General features: G+C 48.0%; 1 protein-coding gene across 1 annotated transcript in view; it reads left to right on the top strand.

Annotated features, from left to right (window-relative positions):
- LOC124612924 (lon protease homolog, mitochondrial-like) overlaps positions 1-17,927 on the top strand; it is a 152,767-nt gene that overhangs the window by 21,683 nt on the left and 113,157 nt on the right. Inside the window, exon 2 of the mRNA XM_047141420.1 lies at positions 10,735-10,823. Coding sequence (XP_046997376.1) covers positions 10,735-10,823 — 89 coding nt within the window. The remainder of the gene's footprint in view (positions 1-10,734; positions 10,824-17,927) is intronic.

Below are 17,927 nucleotides of genomic sequence, written 5' to 3'. Positions count from 1 at the left end.
GGTTTTTCTGCCTTGTGTGATGGCTATGTTCAGGAGAATGGGATCCCCAATGCAGTGTACTCAGTGTCGTACTATCCACAATCGCCACAAGTGGCATCTTCTTTGTTGTCATGAGCCCTGTTAAATGCTGTTTGTTTATGGATGACTCCTCAACCTTCTACTCTTCCTCTGATCTTACAGTGACAAGGAGCAACTACAGCTGACTTTCAGGAGACTGGCTCAGACCAATGCAACTGGATTTAAGTTAGCAACAGAAAATAATAAGTGTGTCAATTTTAACTTTGGTCACAGTGGGGGACAATATTTTACACATTAAGGACAAATTGTGCTTTTTGGACCTACTATTTGACTTGAAATTAACGTGACTCCAACACCTGAAAGATCTACTAACAAAGGGCTTCAAATCATTGAATATTTTGAAATTATTTTGAGGAAAGATGTGGGGAGCTCTGCCTCCTGCAGTTTTTTAGGACATTTCCAGCTCATGATTAGATTACAGCAGTGTGATTTATGGATCACCATGAAGTCATTTGGGTATCGACTGGAGCCTTTTGGACCAGCCCAGATCAGTGCGTGTGTGTGTGTGGGGGGGGGGGGGGGGGGGCGGGCGGCATGCGTGCGCAGGCTGGTGAACAATCACTCTTGATTCGGCGCCACCTTCTTCTGGCTTGACAGGTCCTGAAAATCTGTGTGTTTCCTCAGTTATTGGCATTTAGTGCAGCAGTTTACCCGCAACATTGAGTGGCTGTTAAGGAATTTGCTTCATGTGACCAAGCCATTCAGGATACATGCTATTGACTGTCTCAGGTTCTGGATATAACAGACCTCCAAATACACTGCAAGGGATGGAACAAATTCCCATCTTATCATCAGTACTAGAAAACTGGTACTTCCAATTAATGTTTTTACAGCCCTATTTTCTTTCATTTTAATTACGTACCTCAGTTTTATTGTTATTTATGCGCATAGATACCAGCAAGAGAATGCCCTCCATTGCTCAGCTGTTCTCCTTGATAGGGTCTTCAAAGTCCACCTCCAGAACAATTATAAATTGTGATGCAGAGTTATATGGCATTACGAGAGCACTGCAGTGGATTCACAGGAATCACAGTACAAGATTTCTTGTGTGTTCTGACTTGCTCAATGTGATACAAGTGGTCCACCAAGTGTATCTGCTTAACCACTTGATTCAGCTTCTCCATGACTCTGTACACCAGTTCCAACACCTTGGCTGGGTACCTGGACGCATTGGGATATAGGAAACTGATGTAGCTGACAAAGCAGCTAAAGAAGCATGTCGAGATGGTGGTGTATGTTGCAGTGCTGTCCCATGGGACGCCATCATTTATTATTTGACAGAAACTGAATGGTTGGAGATGGCATAAAATAAACTGTGATCACCCAAATTGACCACACGTCCATGACGAACTTCGTGCCAACCTTAACAAACAATGGAAGTAACTGTTGATCACCAGACTGTGCATAGGGCATAGCCCTTTAAGATGTGGTTTCCTGCTCCAGCAGGAGAATTCATCGACCTGTGAAGTTTGTGGTGTGGCACTTTCAGTTCACCATATTTTGGCTGTGTTTGTTTTATATACTGATATCAGGGCAGTCCTCAATTTGGCTGGAGATCTGCCTACCACCCTCACTGACACTGACACCAGTGTTACACGATTTCTGAAATTTTGTGAACTGTCAGACCACATCCCAAAGTGCTGGGGAGGGGAGGCGGACTTTAATGCATTATAAACTACTCTGCACATGGGAACAGCCTTCGCCCCCTCCCTCCTCCCCCCACAAGAATGGCATACTGATTTTTCATCAGGGTGCTGATGACCATGAATGTTGAGCACTCCACATCCAAATTCATGATGATCATCATCATCATCTAATTTCCCCATATTGTATTTGTAGCAGCCCCTTCAAACTCTATGCTGTAATTGACCACTAAATGCTCATCCTATCCTGCTCCCAAAATCCCTATAAGAAGAAAATTCACTTGAAACTCTTGAAGAACACTCCTCAGTAAATGCCCAAATCAAATCCATTAATACTGGTTTTGCCCATCTCCCCACCACCCTTGAAATGACATCTGAACACCGAGTGCCTGACACAACAGCCCTCCTCACCCACAGACCCACCAGAGATTTACCACTACCAAACTTTCTTTTCCCAAATGAATATTTATTTATTTATTTATACTACAGCCCCCAGCCTAACTAACTTCCTCCTATACTTAGTAAATTATGAGCAAACTTCCCTACTAAATGAAAACAATTTCTAAATGGCATGGTCACTGATGTCCGTCTCGTGAGCACAAAACTCAATGGACTACCGACAGCAAAAGTAGTAAGTCATTAAATCAATTTCATGAATGGCCAACCTAGAATTCTCAAACCAGGAACCCCTCTATATAGACTGCCACACATTATCCTGGTGACAACGCCACATGTTCTGGTCCCTTGTCGGAGACATAGCAGCTTTGGTCAGTTTCATTTCACCTCCACAAACCTGACATCTCATATATTGGGTAATGAATATTACCTCACATACTGGGTAATGAATATATACCTTCCCTTGGGTTTTTATTCATGTTATAAATACAACAATCCTATGCCGTAAATCAGTGGTAGCATTCACACTTTTTTCTGTTGATCTAGTTTCAATTACTATGAGTAGCACCAATTTAAACTGACACATATTTATTCAATGGAAACATCTTCATTGCTAAAATCTTTATTTATGGCACATTTCAAGTAATCATCATGAGTTAAAATATGCTTAGGATAGCTCATGCAAGTGAGCAATACAAGAAAAGTGTCCAATCTCGTGTGCATTTGCCATTAAGCAATTATTTTGTGCTGTCTGCCAGTCTGGCATGTGAAGTCTCAAAATAACATCTTTTGCTGCAAAGTGAAAATCTCATTCTGGAAACATCCCCCAGGGTGTAGCTAAGCTATGTCTCCGCAATATCCTTTCTTTCAGGAGTGCTAGTTCTGCAAGGTTCGCAGGAGAGCTTCTGTAAAGTTTGGAAGGTAGGAGACGAGATACTGGCAGAAGTGAAGCTGTGAGGACGGGGCGTGAGTCGTGCTTGGGTAGCTCAGTTGGTAGAGCACTTGCCCAAGAAAGGCAAAGGTCCCGAGTTCGAGTCTCGGTCTGGCACACAGTTTTAATCTGCCAAGAAGTTTTAAGTGAATGTAGCTCTTCAAGGCTTTACTTGTAGATTCACATGTTGCAGGGATTTTTTCTGAAAGTAACTACGGAGAAATTGCAATGCTGTATTTTAGATCTGCATAAGCTCTTCCAATAGCTAAGAACCAACCAGTCTTTCATCATCAATAACTACAACTTTCGTGACACTGTTTCACTTCACAGTCAACGGAGTGACCAAATACATGTTTCGTTTTAAATAACTATGTGATTGACATTTCAGCAAGCTGAGGTGTAGGGCCCAGCTGCCAACCATGTGATCACAGTATTGCCTCTTTTGTAAGTGCATTCAGAGCTTTTGCAAGTGCGGCTAGCTGCATGCCGGTAATACTAACCTGCCCGACCCTCCACCACTGCAATTCACCCACAAAGCTATTTTGGTCTAAGTATACCAATGTAATTCTCAGATTATTGTGATAATATTTGCCACCCATTTAATTCAGTAATGTCATACAAATTAACTGTGTTCATTTTAATAATCTTTCTGTAGTGCACATTGTTCTTTTTCTCACATTACATGTGTCCAGCAGTACCATCAATGCAATGCAGATTATTTTCTGTTTTGGTAACACAGAGGGCCTGACTCGTGCATGCAGGTGTTCGCCATAGAAACCAAGAGCTTAGTGACGAACTTAGGAGGTGCATCAGACTTTGTTGGGCTGACCAAGTTGGATTGTAGGGTGCTTCAGTTGAAACAGTTTGTCAGAGCAGATAAAGCCTTTTGTTGTGATGATGTACTCTTGTACCTATGCTATTATACATCTTTCTTTTTAGAAAGAGACGATGTTTTCTCCAGCTTGGCAGTTATTTCTGCATTTTCCTGTGATAGAGATGAATACCTTGATAGAAAACTGCAACAATAGAAATATACAAGTTTCTACAATGATGGGGAGCAGGGTCCAATATTAAAGACTGGTTCATGGAAGGTGCAAAATGTATGCAAGAAGTAAGTGTATCCTATTCAGAAAGCTGTATGTGGGATTATGAAATTGGGAGAACACTAAAAGCTACTGGACTGGTTAGCTTTTATCGAGGATTCTTAATACCTATAGAAGTAACAAAAATGTGGACTTCATTGAGTCATCTCTGCCTCCTTAATAGAATCTTAGAATTTTACAATTTCAGTGTTATGAAAAGGATAGATTGTTACTCACCACAAAGAGATCATGAGAGAAACAATGAAAAGTCTGTTATACATTTAAGATTTCAGGCAAAAGGCTTCTTCTGAAGTAGAAAACACACACACACACACACACACACACACACACACACACACACACACACACACACACACACTTCACCCAAGCACGATTCATGCTCACATGACCACTACTTCGGCCACTGTGGTCGGACTGTGGAATGCAGGTGCACCTGATGGGAGCAGCATCTGGTGTGGTTGGGAGGGGTAGAGGGAGGCATGGGGCAGGGAAGAGAAGGGATAGTAAGACAGAAATGGGGGAAGGTGTGGTGCTGCTTGTGGGAGTGTGCAGGGATCTGATGGGGACATAGTAGGACTGCTAGGGACAGCCGAGAGGTATTGGGTGGGGGAGAATGGGAGCAGAAAAGTAGAGAAGTACAGGAAGGGGGAAAAGAGAGACAAAGGTTGAGGCCAGGGGGGTTGCGGGAAAGCACAATTCATAAAAAAGCTCGTGTCCGTAGAAAGGATCAAGATTGCACAGGCTGTGAGGCAGACATTGAAGAATCACATTGTGTTGCCCAGTATGTTCAGCAACTGGGTGGTCCAGATGTCCATTGGCCATAGTTTGTCAGTGGCCATCCATGTTGACAAACAGCTTGCTGGTTGTCTTGGCCACATGGAATACAGCACAGCGGTTGCACCGTAGTTTGTAGATCATGTGACTGCTTTAACAGCTAGCCCTGCCTTTGATGGGATAGGTGATGCTTGTAACAGGGATGGAGTAGGTGGTGGTGGCAGGATGTGTGGGGTAGGTCTTGCATATACCCCCCTGTGGGTTCGGGGGTTAGAATAGATCCGCAGTATTCCTGCCTGTTGTAAGAGGCGACTAAAAGGAGTCTCCAACGTTTTGGCCTTAATGTGCTGGTCCTCTTAGGGGTTTGACCTACCCTTTTCAAAATTCTCTGTTAGTGCGTACCATTTGGGGAAGGACGCCTTACGTGGTGTATCGCAAATCCATCTTGCCCTCAGATCTGGCACACTCGATGTCGTCATGGAGTTGGACTTGCACTGAGCTTCCAGCCACTTCGGCTGTGGTGTGCTCCGAGTAGCGTACACTCCCTCCACTGTGCGCTTCCATCTTTGACCTCACAATACAAATGGCTATTTGACATCCGAAATCCAGCACGGTAGCCAGTCCGTTGTGGTGGGGTCATCATGTACCCTCTTCGTGGTAGCCCCCTGACTACACAGGGATCGCACTGCTGATGCCTGAACTGCTACCTCCCCATGTTTGCCAAGGGGTAGATGCCTTTCTCTCTGAGGCATCAGGACTCCCAGCAAAGGCCATCCTGCTGTGGCTGGGTGGCGCCCATGGGGAGAGCCCCTGGTCGGAGTGGATGGCATCAGGGCAGATGACCCGCAATGAAGCGTGGTACATCATCTCTCGCTGGTGGGCCTCCACCAGCAGTCTCTAAGCGATCGAGGTCTAAACTCAATGGCAAGAAATACGATATGAGATCATTTCCCTCCCTGTCCACTCCATGGGTGGAACGTATGGCTAAAGAAGGCAGTGAAGTTTTTTTCACCCCGGTACCTTGTCTGTACGTGAGTTGATGGTGAATCATTTATGTTGACGAAGCCTCAGTTTTATGTGGAGCATTTAGAGGACAAGTTTGGGGAGGTGGATTTTCCAGAAAGGATGGAAGATAATGGAATATAAGACTCCGGACCACCTGACCTACACTGAGGCTAAGCGGAAATATGAGAGACTCCATCCTGTGCCAATGACATCCACCTATGCCGCCACTGCGACAACAGTTCTACCGTCTCCCACTTCGTCGTGTACAGTTGGCTCTCTGATCCGCCAGAATCCATCTGCCCCCTTGGTGGTGGGGGGCACTTCACTCCCTGTCGCTCCTGCTCCATCTACTTCAGGAGCAACCCCCCCCACAACCATCGAGGACATCAGTTCCCACTTCCCAGCCGGAGAAGCATTGTTACTGCCGCAGAATCTGCCATTCCCTGTTCTTCTGGGTCCCCTTGGTGGAGGACTGTGCCTTGGTGGTTGCCTGAGAGCGCTGAGGTGATTAAAGGTCACAGGAGGGCGCTCCGGCATCCTAAGTGGCATCCCTCATTGGAACACCTCATCGCCTTTAAATGGCTCCATGCGTGGGCCCACTGCATCATTCACCAACACAAGCAGGAGTGCTGGGAAAGGTATGTCTCCACCATTGGCCTCCATATCCTTCCATCGCAGGTTTGGACCAAGATTAGGCGCCTCTATGGCTATCAGACCCCCGTTAGCGTCCCTGCGCTTTCACTGAATGGAGCAGTTTGTACTGACTCTGACTCAATTGCAAACCGCTTAGCAGAGCATTTTGCTCAGAGTTCCGCTTCTGCGAATTACCCACTGGCCTTCTGCTCCATGAAAGAGTGGTTGGAACGTCAGAGTCTTTCATTTCACATGCGCCACTCTGAATGCTACGATGTTCCATTTAGTGAGTGGGAATTCCAAAGTGCCCTAGCTGCTTGCCCTGATACGGCTCCCGGGCCAGATCGCATTCAATGTCAGATGCTCAAACACCTCTTGGTGGACTGCCAGCGACGCCTACTAGTCCTTAACAACCGTATCTGGGTTGGGGGTGAGTTCCCGTCGCAATGGCGGGAAAGTACCATAATCCCCATTTTGAAACCTGGCAAGCACCCACTGGAGGTGGACAGCTACCGCCCCATTAGCCTCACCAATGTTCTCTGCAAACTACTTGAACGAATGGCAAGCCGGAGGTTGTGTTGGCTCCTGGAGTCTCGGGGCCTTCTGGCTCCATCCCAGGGTGGATTCCGCCAAGGCCACTCAATGACAGATAATTTGGTGTGCCTTGAGTCTGCCGTCTGCACGGCATTTTCCAGGCGCCAACATCTGGTCGCTGTCTTTTTTGATTTACAGGCCTACAACACTACCTGGCGCCACCACATCCTTGCGACGTTGCATAAGTGGGGCCTTCGTGGCTCGCTCCCGATTTTTATACAGAACTTTCTCTCCCTCCGTACCTTCAGTGTTCAAGTATGAGGCTCCTTTAGCTCCTCCCATATCCAAGGGAATGGGGTTCCGCAGGGCTCTGTATTGAGCGTTCCACTGTTTTTGGTCACTATAAATGGCCTAGTAGCAGCTGTAGGGCCATCAGTGTCACCCTCCTTATAAGCTGATGATTTTTGCCTTTATTTTAGTTCCTCAACCACTGGTGTTGCTGAACACCGACTACAGGGAGCCATTCAGAAAGCACAGTCATGAGCTCTCGACCATGGGTTTCACTTCTCTGCCGACAAGACCTTCATTTTGCACTTCTGTCGGCAACAGACAGTCCACCCTGACCCTGTCCTTTTCCTTGATGGGCAACTGCTACGGGTAGTCAAAACGTATCACTTTTTAGGACTGCTTTTCGACGCCCAACTAACATGGCTCCCCCACATTCGTAAGCTTAAGTGAAAGTGCTGGCGGCATCGTACCGCCCTCCGCTGCCTGAGCAATACCACTTAGGGAGGCAGATTGCTCTACATTGCGCGGCTCTACAAAGCCCTAGTTCAGTAGCGACTTGACTATGGGAGTGTCGTGTATGGCTTATCAGCGCCCTCGGCATTAAAGCTGCTTGATCCTGTGCACCGCTGCGGGGTCTGTCTAGCGATGGGCGCTTTTCGAACGAGTCCAGTGGCCAGTCTCCTAGTGGAGGCTGGAGTCCCTCCATCAGGTGCCGCCAACTGCTCGCCACTGTGCAGCTCATGTCCATAGCTCTCCTCAGCACCCGAACTACCGTCTTTTGTTCCCAAGACTTGTGGTTGCTCTCCTGGAATGGCGGCCCCAGTCAGGGTAACGATCGCTGTACGTGTTCGTTCCCTACTGGTGGAACTCGAGTCCTTACCTTTCCAGGATCTCGTGCGGATCCATACACAAATGCCTCCATGGTGTATGCCTCGGCCGAAACTACGGCTGGACCTATTGCGCTTTTGTAAGGACTCTGTTCCTCCTGAGGCACTCCGCAGTCACTTCTTGTCCATCTTTGACGAATCCCAGGGTTCTGAAGTCATCTATACTGATGGCTCCCTGGTTGATGGTCGCGTAGGCTTTCCCTCTGCTCACTCAGCCCATGTCGAACAGCACTCCTTGCCGGATGGCTGCAGTGTCTTCACTGCCGAGCTGGTGGCCATCTCTCGTGCCCTTGAGCATATTCGTTCCTGCCCCGGTGTGTCCTACATGGTATGCAGTGATTCACTGAGTGGTTTACAGGCCATTGATCAGTACTACCCACACCATCCTCTGGTAGTTTCCATCTAGGAGTCGGTTTATGTCCTCGAACGATCTGGTCGGTCAGTAGTCTTCGTATGGACCCCGGGACATATCGGAATCCCGGGAAATGAGCTTATTGACAGCCTGGCCAAACAGGCCTCTGGTAAGCTGCTTCTGGCGATTGGCATACCCGAACCTGACCTCTGCACAGTGTTGCGCCGGCTGCAAAGTTCTCGGGATTTGGGATCCTGAATGGCGCAGCTTAGTTACACCCAATAAACTCCGCGCCATCAAGGGGAGCACAAATGAGTGGAAGTCTTCTCTGCGGGGTTCTTGCAGGGACTCTGTGGTCCTCTGCCGCATTCGCATCGGCCACACTTGACTGACGCATGGCTATCTTCTCCGGCGTGAGGCCCCACCATGTTGTCGCTGTGGCTCCCGTTTAACAGTGGCCCACCTTTTGGTGGACTGTCCACATCTCGCTGCTCTGTGGCGGAATTTTAATCTTCCTGCCACCCTTCCTTCTATTTTAGAAGACGATGCCTCCATGGCTAAATTGGTTTTACATTTTATACGTGACGCTGGTTTTTATTCTTCAAGTTTTACTTCCTGTTTTTTGTCTCCCTGTGCTTTCTATCCTAGTCCTTTTAGGTAAGAGATTTTAATGTGTTGCAGAGTGGCTGGCTCATCCTTTTTTATCCTCGTGATCAGCCAGCCCGCGTTATCTGCTCTATTGTTTTAAGCTCTTCTGCCTGTTTCTTGTATGTCTGTGCTCTTCTTGTCTTCTATTGTCCCTGGTGTGTTCAGCTCTTTTTTTTTTTTTTTTTGTCCCTCTCGGCTTCCTGTGGTGTCTCTTCTATGTTTTCCGTTTTAACCCATGGACTTGGTGCAATGGAACAAGGGACCGATGACCATGCAGTTTGGTCCCTTTCAACCTTAAACCCGCCACCACCATCTTGCATATAGATCTGTTCCAGATATATGAGCCATGAGGCAAAGGGATTGGGAACAGGAGAAGAGTAAGGATGAAGAAGGATATTGCATACATCTGGCAGACCATTGTGGGAGTGGTCAGAAGTATAGTGGATAGGATATTCCTCATTTCAGGACATGGCAGAAGGCAGCAGGAATCCTGGTGGAGAATGTGATTCAGTTGCTGCAGTCCTGGGTTGTGCTGAATCACGAGAGGAGTGCTCCTTTGTGACCAGATGGTGGTTATGTGGGAGGTACAGGGGCATGAAAACTGACAAGTTGGCTGTTCATGTGAATGGCCACCAAAAAACTGCCGCCAGGAGACAGCTGGACCATCCAATTTCTGAACATGGTGCCCAATCCAGTGTGGTTCACTTCAGTGACAACTTCACAACCAGCACCATCTGGATCCTTCCTACCAACTCCGTCTTTTGTAAATTGCCCAGGTGGGAGCTCTCCCTGCTCTATATCACATGTTCTTGTAGCCCGTCTGGCCTCAACCATCACGAGTCCCTGTCCTCCTCCTACCTATCCCCTTCCCTGCTCTCACTTCAGCACTACACAGCATTCTATTCTGCCAGTGCACCCACTAGCCTTCCCTCCTTGCCTTCTTCTCTCCTTTTTCACTCCCATTCCCCCTCCCACCCCCTCTGCCCCCAGGCCTCCTGACTGCACCTAGCAGCTCTACCATGTCCCCACTATACCCTTGCATGCAGCACTACACCTTCCCCCACCCCCTACCCTGCTATCCCTTCCCCTCCCCACCCCACACCTCCTCGTTACCCCCACCACATTGCTGCTCCCATCATGCGCAGTTGCAGTCCACAGTCTGTCCACAGCAGTCAGACAGTGATATTATGTGTTTGAGTTGTGGTTGTGGAATTTGTGTGTGTGTGTTTTTTCTATTTCAGAAGAAGGCCTTTTGGCTGAAAGCTTAAATGTGTACCAGTATTTTTATTGTGCTTGTCTGCGACCCAATTGAGTAGCAATCTATTCTTTTTATAATATTGTTGTTATTCCATCCTTGTCTTTCCATTGTTTGATTTTATATCTGTATTCTGATGCTGCATTCACTGTTACTTTAATCATAATGAAAGATGTATAAGTATTTCTTCTTCTCTTTTGCTTTCAGATATCAAACCCACAACTTGTTGACCTGATTAGGAAAAAGGTCAAGTGGAATCAGCCATATGCAGGTGTTTTTCTGAAAATCAATGATGAGTGAGTGTTACTTGTTTACACTGTTGTTTAGTTTATAAGCATTATTACAGCTACATGCGCTCTGCATATATTACCTCTCTTATATTCAGGACAGGTAAACGGTAAAGATTTATCATACACAACAATGGTTAAAATCAATAGTTAGTATAATGGTATTTGCTATCGATTCTAGTGGTTTTGGAAAGAGGATGACAAGTGCATAAGTTCTTAGTGTGTATTGTGTTTATTACTTTATTGAGAATCAGAAATATAGGAGAGTAGTGCAGTTTGCTTTTTGTAGAGGAAATATTGCAGGATTGAAAGTAATTGTCTTGCTTCTGATGTGTGTTGTGAGACTTGCATTCACATGTGCCAAGATGGTATCAGTGATTCCAAAACAGACAAATGTCACTGCTGTATTATTCATGTAGAGAACTACCTGACTGTATATATATGTAATATGCACATAACTGGTTCCACATTACTTGACAGGTGAACTAGTTCTATGAAAGTAATGTTTCTGGATCATCTGGACACCACCATGAGACAGTGTGCATTTCTTCCCTCCACCATGCCTGGCACAAAGGTTTTACTATTTGGAGCCCAAGAGTAAATGACAAAGTAAATAGTAGATATATGTAATTTACAGTGATCCTCCCATTTTCCTCTGTGGCAGTAATGGAGATGGATACCCTCAACTACATCTGAAAATCATGTTTTTTCCTCATCTCTTCTATGATACTACAAAATGAAGTTGAAATACATTGACATTCTGTTGACAGCAGTTATCTTTTTCTGTAAATCAGACCCACACATTTCAAAACTGTGATATGTTTGAAGTCCTTGCATGAAGAACTTGTTGACATCTCTTTCACGTGACTAAGAAAGGTGTTCATAGACATTTTGTGCAGCATATGAGTGTCTGACTGGGTATGACTGTAGTTATCTCATTATCATAAAGATTTTACAAGGTGGGCAGTGACTACCTTGTCTTACAATAGGGTAAAGATCAGTGTAATGAAGGAGTTCATTTTTTGTCAAAAACGGATTAATTTTTTCCTATTATCAATTAACTGTTCCTAAGAAGATAGTGGCCAGTAGAAATATGAAGCTGTTATTGCTGTGGGCAGTAGACCTCTAATATGTAGAGATAGTCATTAATTGGAGGCATTCTACATTGGTCAGATGGAATAAGAAGAAGAAAAAGACTGAACAACTTTGTGTACTTGTTTTGACTGTCTTGTGTAAGTGTTGTGCAAGTATTTTTTTCTATGGTCATGTACAGCTTCTTAGTTACCAGTAATTATCAGTAAGTGTAAGTGTTGGATAAGTATTTTTCCTATAGTGACATGCAGCTTCTCAGTAACTAGTAATTATCAGGAAAAGATTTCACTTAGTGTAGTAACACTGTTAAAGTTTATGTTGCACTTCACTTAGCGTAGACCGGGACTGTGTCCTAGGCATGCCCGATGTTAACTGACTGGGCACGGCCCGTGCTGCCGGAGTTCTTGTTGTTGTTGTTATGCCGGCAGAGGTTGCGTCCGAATTCTCGTGTGCCCTCTGGTGGACGGGACTCTACTTCCGGCAACTACCGTCCGTGACGTGCCGTGCCGATGTGCGCCTCCCGCGATCTTTCTGGTGGTTACTGCACTCCTCCTCCTTCGAGGGGTGAAGCCACTGTGATCCACTGCGTCGGAAGTTGGAACGTCGGGCAGGAGCGATGACCTCCACATCCATGGGAAGGCCGGAGTCGAGGGTATCTGCCAACCCTCGAGCCGGAACCTTCGAATACGGCTGGAAGTGACCCACACGAAGAGGCCCCCGTCGTCCCACAACCGGAGCCCGGGACAGAACGGGCGACAAGCTGTCGAACTCCAGATCCTGTTCCACCTCGGGAGGGGCAAGACCCAGTGGTGGAGATGATGGGGAAGGGACGACCACAGGTGAACCAGCCTCCAGAGAAACCGGGCCTGCGAGGGGGGCCGGCTCTCGCTGGGACATCTCGAACGATGGCGATGCCGGTGCTGGAGCTACTGGAGGCTGCCAAGGCTGAGAACCATCACAGTGCGGCAGAGTCACAGAGGGGAGAGGCGGTAACGTCCCCTGCGAAACCAACACAGGTGCCGGCAATGGGGAAGCCGGTGTCCGAGAGGTCGGAGGGTGGGTGCCCAAACGTGGACGTAGCTGATTTTGGTGACGACGTACCACCCGGTCCCCCGCCTGCAAGGTATAGAGCCGGCGGACATTTTGGCGCAGGACCACCGCCGGTATCCAACGTGGATTGCGACCAAACCCACGGGCCCAGACCGACATACCCAGTGGAAAGCCAGGTACTCCGTGTTGCGAAGACTGGCAAGGACCAGGCCGGAGGAGGTGCAGCAGAGTCCTAGGTTGACGCCCACGGAGGAGCTCTGCGGGGCTGTGTTCTCCCATTGGTGTGGTCCGGTATGCCATAAGGAAAAACTTCAATGCTTCCTCCGCAGGAAATTCGTGCACATACTTTTTCATCTGGGTCTTAAATGTGCGCACCATGCGCTTGGCTTCCCCATTCGATTGTGGATGGAAGGGGGAAGAGCAAATGTGCCGAATACCGAAGCGCCTACAAAAATCCTGGAAGGTCTGCGAAATAAACTGCGGTCCATTGTCCGAGACAGGGTGATTGGCAGACCTTCCACAGAAAAGATTTTTGCTAGTGCCTGGATTGCAACTTCTGAAGTGGCTGAGGAGCAGCGAACCACATATGGGAAGTGGGAATAAGCATCAATGACAATGAGCCAAAAGCCATTGAGAAACGGGCCCACAAAATCGATGTGAACACGTTCCCATGCTTGGGTTGCCGGCGGCCATGAAGAGAACGCTGCCCTGGGAGATGCCTGTTGGCTCACACACTGGGAACAGGTGGCCACCAAGTGCTCAGTTTCTCTGTCAATACCGGGCCATGTAATAACATGAGGACCTCCCTTCGTAAACTTGGAGGAACAACCACGCGAGGAGCTGTATCATCGGTAGCCAGAAGGAGAACTCCTTCCAAGACCAAGAGGCGGTCTCATAGAATAAAATAATTACGAAGAGGGTCCGAGGCCCGGCCCGGAGGGCGGGATGGCCACCCCTGCTGAATGAGGCGAACTACTTGCCGGAGAACTGGGTCAGCTGCCGTTTCCCTGGCGACTCGAGAACTAGTGATCGGGAAGCCATCAACCGCTTGGCGGGACGCCACATCCAAATGAAAACACATAATCTCCTCTCGATCAAACGTAGGATCCGGGCTCACCGGAAGACGGGAAAGAGCGTCGGCGTTGGCATACTGTCCGATAGGGCAAAAATGAATGTCGTAATGGTACTTAGAGAGGAACAAGGCCCAGCGCTGTAGTCTGTGGGGCCACCCTATCTGGAATCTGAGAGGCAGGGCCAAATAACGATATTAATGGCTTATGGTCAGTGATTAACTGAAACTTCGTGCCATACAAGAAAGGGTGAAACTTGGTAACAGCGTAGACAATGGTCAAAGCCTCTTTTTCCACCTGGGAGTAATGGGCCTGCACGGGACTAAGAGTTTTAGACGCAAACGCCAGTGGTTGCTCGGAACCATCGGCGTTGCGATGGGCCAGGACCGCCCCCACCCCATACTGCGAAGGATCTGTAGCCAGGACCAACAGCTTATGGGGATCAAAAGTAGCCAAACAAGGCGCTGACATGAGGAGGCCCTTCAACGAGGTGAACGCTCGCTCGCATGCAGGTGACCAATCAAAAGGAACACCCTTGCGCAGAAGGCAGTACAGGGGGCGGGCTATGGTGGACGCCCTGGGAATGAACCGGTGGTAATAGGCTATCTTGCCTAAAAAAGCTTGTAACTCTTTCAGCGAAGTGGGCCGAGGAAGGTCGACGATACCTTGAACCAAACTTCCTAGTGGCTGGATGCTGTGCCGAGAGATGGTGTAGCCCACATACTCAATGGACGGTTGGAAGAAGTTTGGCTTATGCAGGTTGCAACGCAAGCCCACAGACCTGAATATGAGAAAGAGGGTGCGAAGGTTGTGCAAGTGTTCCTTCGTGCTACGGCCTGTGACAATTAATGTAATTAATACAATGAGGGATTGTCGACATGACGTGCTCTAGATAACGCTGGAATATCGCCGGGGCACGGGACATTCCGAAGGCCAACCGCTGGTATTGGTAAAGGCCAAACGGGGTGTTGACGACCGCCAGCCGTTTGGAGTCCTCATCAAGTGGTATCTGATGATAAGCCTCCGAAAGATCGATTTTCGAAAAATAGTGGCCTCCCACCACGGCAGAGAACAATTCATCAGCACGAGGCAAAGGATAGGTGTCCACCACCAATTGGGAAATAATGATGGCCTTGAAATCGCCACAAAGACGTAATTTTCCCGAGGGCTTCCTTACAATAACGAGGGGCGAAGCCCATTCACTAGAAGAAATGGGAAGAACGACTCCTAGGGCTGTCAGCCGGTCTAGCTCTTCCTTTACCTGAGGGCGGAGAGCCAAGGGGATCTGCCTCGCGTGTAGAAAACGCGGGCGAGCCGATGCCTTCAACGTTAAGTGAGCTTCAAAATCTGAAACACGCCCCAGGCCCTCCTCAAAAATATCTGGAAAGTCTGAGATCAAAGATTCCAATGATTGATAGGGAACGTCTTCGGAGACCAACTGTATGGCGTCAGCGATAGAAAAACCGAAAGCTTGAAAGGCATCCAGGCTAAAAAGGTTAGCGGAGCTCGCATCACTGACAACAATAAAAGTAATAGGCCGAGTGACCGATTTGTAAGTCACGTCGGTAGTGAATTGACCCAGTAGGGGAATGAACTGTTTACCATAACCGCGTAGACGCCGGTAAACTGGCGCCAACGGGGGCGATCCAAGGTTGGAATAAGTTTGTGCATTCAAGAACGAAACTGCCGCGCCCGTATCTGCTTGGAGTTGTAACCAGCGCGACTGAACCAACACCTCGATAAAGAGTTTGCGTGCTGATGCGTCGGAAGCCTGGCCCGATGAAACTTCCTGAATGTCAACGTCCATGTCCTCTGCACCTGCTTCCTTCGATTCTTTTGAGGCTGAGCGGCAAACTTTAGCAATGTGACCTTTTTTATTACATTTGCGACAAACGGCCCAACGCTGGGGGCACTCTGACCGATCATGATGTATATAGCACGACACACAGGACGGCAACAGGGGCCGGTGGCCGGCAGTCTGTTTACGCGCCGTGCGGGAGCGGCCATAACGGCCGGATTGGACCGCTCGCACGTTGTCCACCCCAAGCACAGTGGACGCGGCCGCGCCGCCCTGAACCGCCGCGACGTCGCACCACGCTTCCAGCTGTTGACCTGCGGCGTGAGAGACTTCATACGATTGAGCAATGGAGAGGACTTCCTCGAGGGAAGGGTCTTCTAACTGCAGGGCCCGTTGCCGGACCTCCCTATCGGGGGCCGAACGAACAATGACGTCGCGTACCATAACGTGGGCATACGACTCTCGCGACTGTTCCGTAACAAAATGACACTTGCGACTAAGACTGTGCTGGGTAGCGGCCCACGCCCAGTAAGACTGATGGTGCTGTTTCTTGCATTGATAGAACTCGACCCTAGCCGCCACAACATGCGTGCGGTGGCGATAATATGAAGACAGCAATGAACACAATGCGTCAAAAGACAAGGATGAGGGTTCCTGCAATGGCGCTAGCTGCCACAAAACTTGATACAGCGAGGGAGATATCCAAGACAAGAAGAGAGCACGACATACCTCCGCATCGGCAACATGAAACGCCTGGAAATGCTGCCAAAGGCGATGTTCATATGCGTCCCAATCCTCCGCTGTCTCGTCATGCGGGGGAAAGGGAGGAGGGAACGGCGCTGGAGCAGACGGCGTGGAGAGCAACGCCGGAAGCACTTGTTTCATGGTGGCCATGAGCTCCGCCTGCTGCTCAACCAAAACCCGCACTAAATCCTCCATGCCGTGGAGAAGCTGCGAAACCGGAACGACGACACAACACGCGAAAGAACGACCCTACTCGTCGCCAATTGTGTAGTAACACTGTTCTCGTTTACGTCGCACTTCACTTAGTGTAGACTGGGACTGTGTCCTAAGCATGCCCGATGTTAACTGACTGGGCACGGCCCGTGCTGCCAGAGTTCTTATTGTTGTTGTTGTTATGCCGGCGGAGGTCGCGTCCGAATTCTCGCGTGCCCTCTGGTGGATGGGACTCTACTTGCGGCAACTACCGTCCGTAACACGCCGTGCCGATGTGCGCCTCCCGCGATCTTTCTGGTGGCTACTGCACTTAGTATGTTATTTTTCAGTTTCCTATTATATAAAAATTACATCAGTGCATTACATACTCCATGATAAGTTGCTGTGGTGATCCAGCCTGCAGGGTGCATACCTGTGTGTGTGTGTGTGTGTGTGTGTGTGTGTGTGTGTGTGTGTGTGTGTGTGTGTGTGTGTGTGTTTTCTCCACAAAGTAGAGGAGTGAGAGGAGGTCTATTTAGAGACCTTTTATTAAGTCATGTATAGATTGGTTGTAGGGCAGCCCAAGGTGACAAGGAGACTGTTACTTTGCTTTTGTCATGGTGTGTTACATTGACAGTAATATAGTCATCCTACTCCCTTTTGTTGCTGTGTAAATAGGTTTCATCTTGGGCATTAATAAGCGCTTCAGCTGTATTTAGTCCTTTATTATTAGATCAGTACCGGTTTTGTGGCGCTAAAAGCCACATTTTCGGGTGAACATATGACTAAAACATTAAAGCAGAAAATCTCTGAACCTTTTTACCCAACATTCATTGTCCTTCAGAACCAAACACCACTAAAAGACAGTATGTCATACAATGAAACAGCCAGATTCCAATATAGTGGATGGGTTCGCTCCTCCTATCTATAAGGAATCGCAATCAGGGGTCATTCACCACAAATAAGACAGTAAGTTCAGGACATTAGAAACACAATTGTTTTCTCTGGATGTGGTTGCAGCAGAATATACTTGAGAGAATTATCCTTTGAATAACCACCTTTGTTTCTTCACATTTCCATTCTTTCTGTCTCAAGTCTCTTCTTCAAAGAGAAAGAGAAAGACTTTGAATTGCGTAGTGGGGGCATAGTTGTATAGCATCTCCGTTC

Source organism: Schistocerca americana, chromosome 4 (assembly GCF_021461395.2).
Source record: "Schistocerca americana isolate TAMUIC-IGC-003095 chromosome 4, iqSchAmer2.1, whole genome shotgun sequence".
NCBI lineage: Eukaryota > Metazoa > Arthropoda > Insecta > Orthoptera > Acrididae > Schistocerca > Schistocerca americana.
This window is presented reverse-complemented; position numbering and strand designations above follow the sequence as displayed.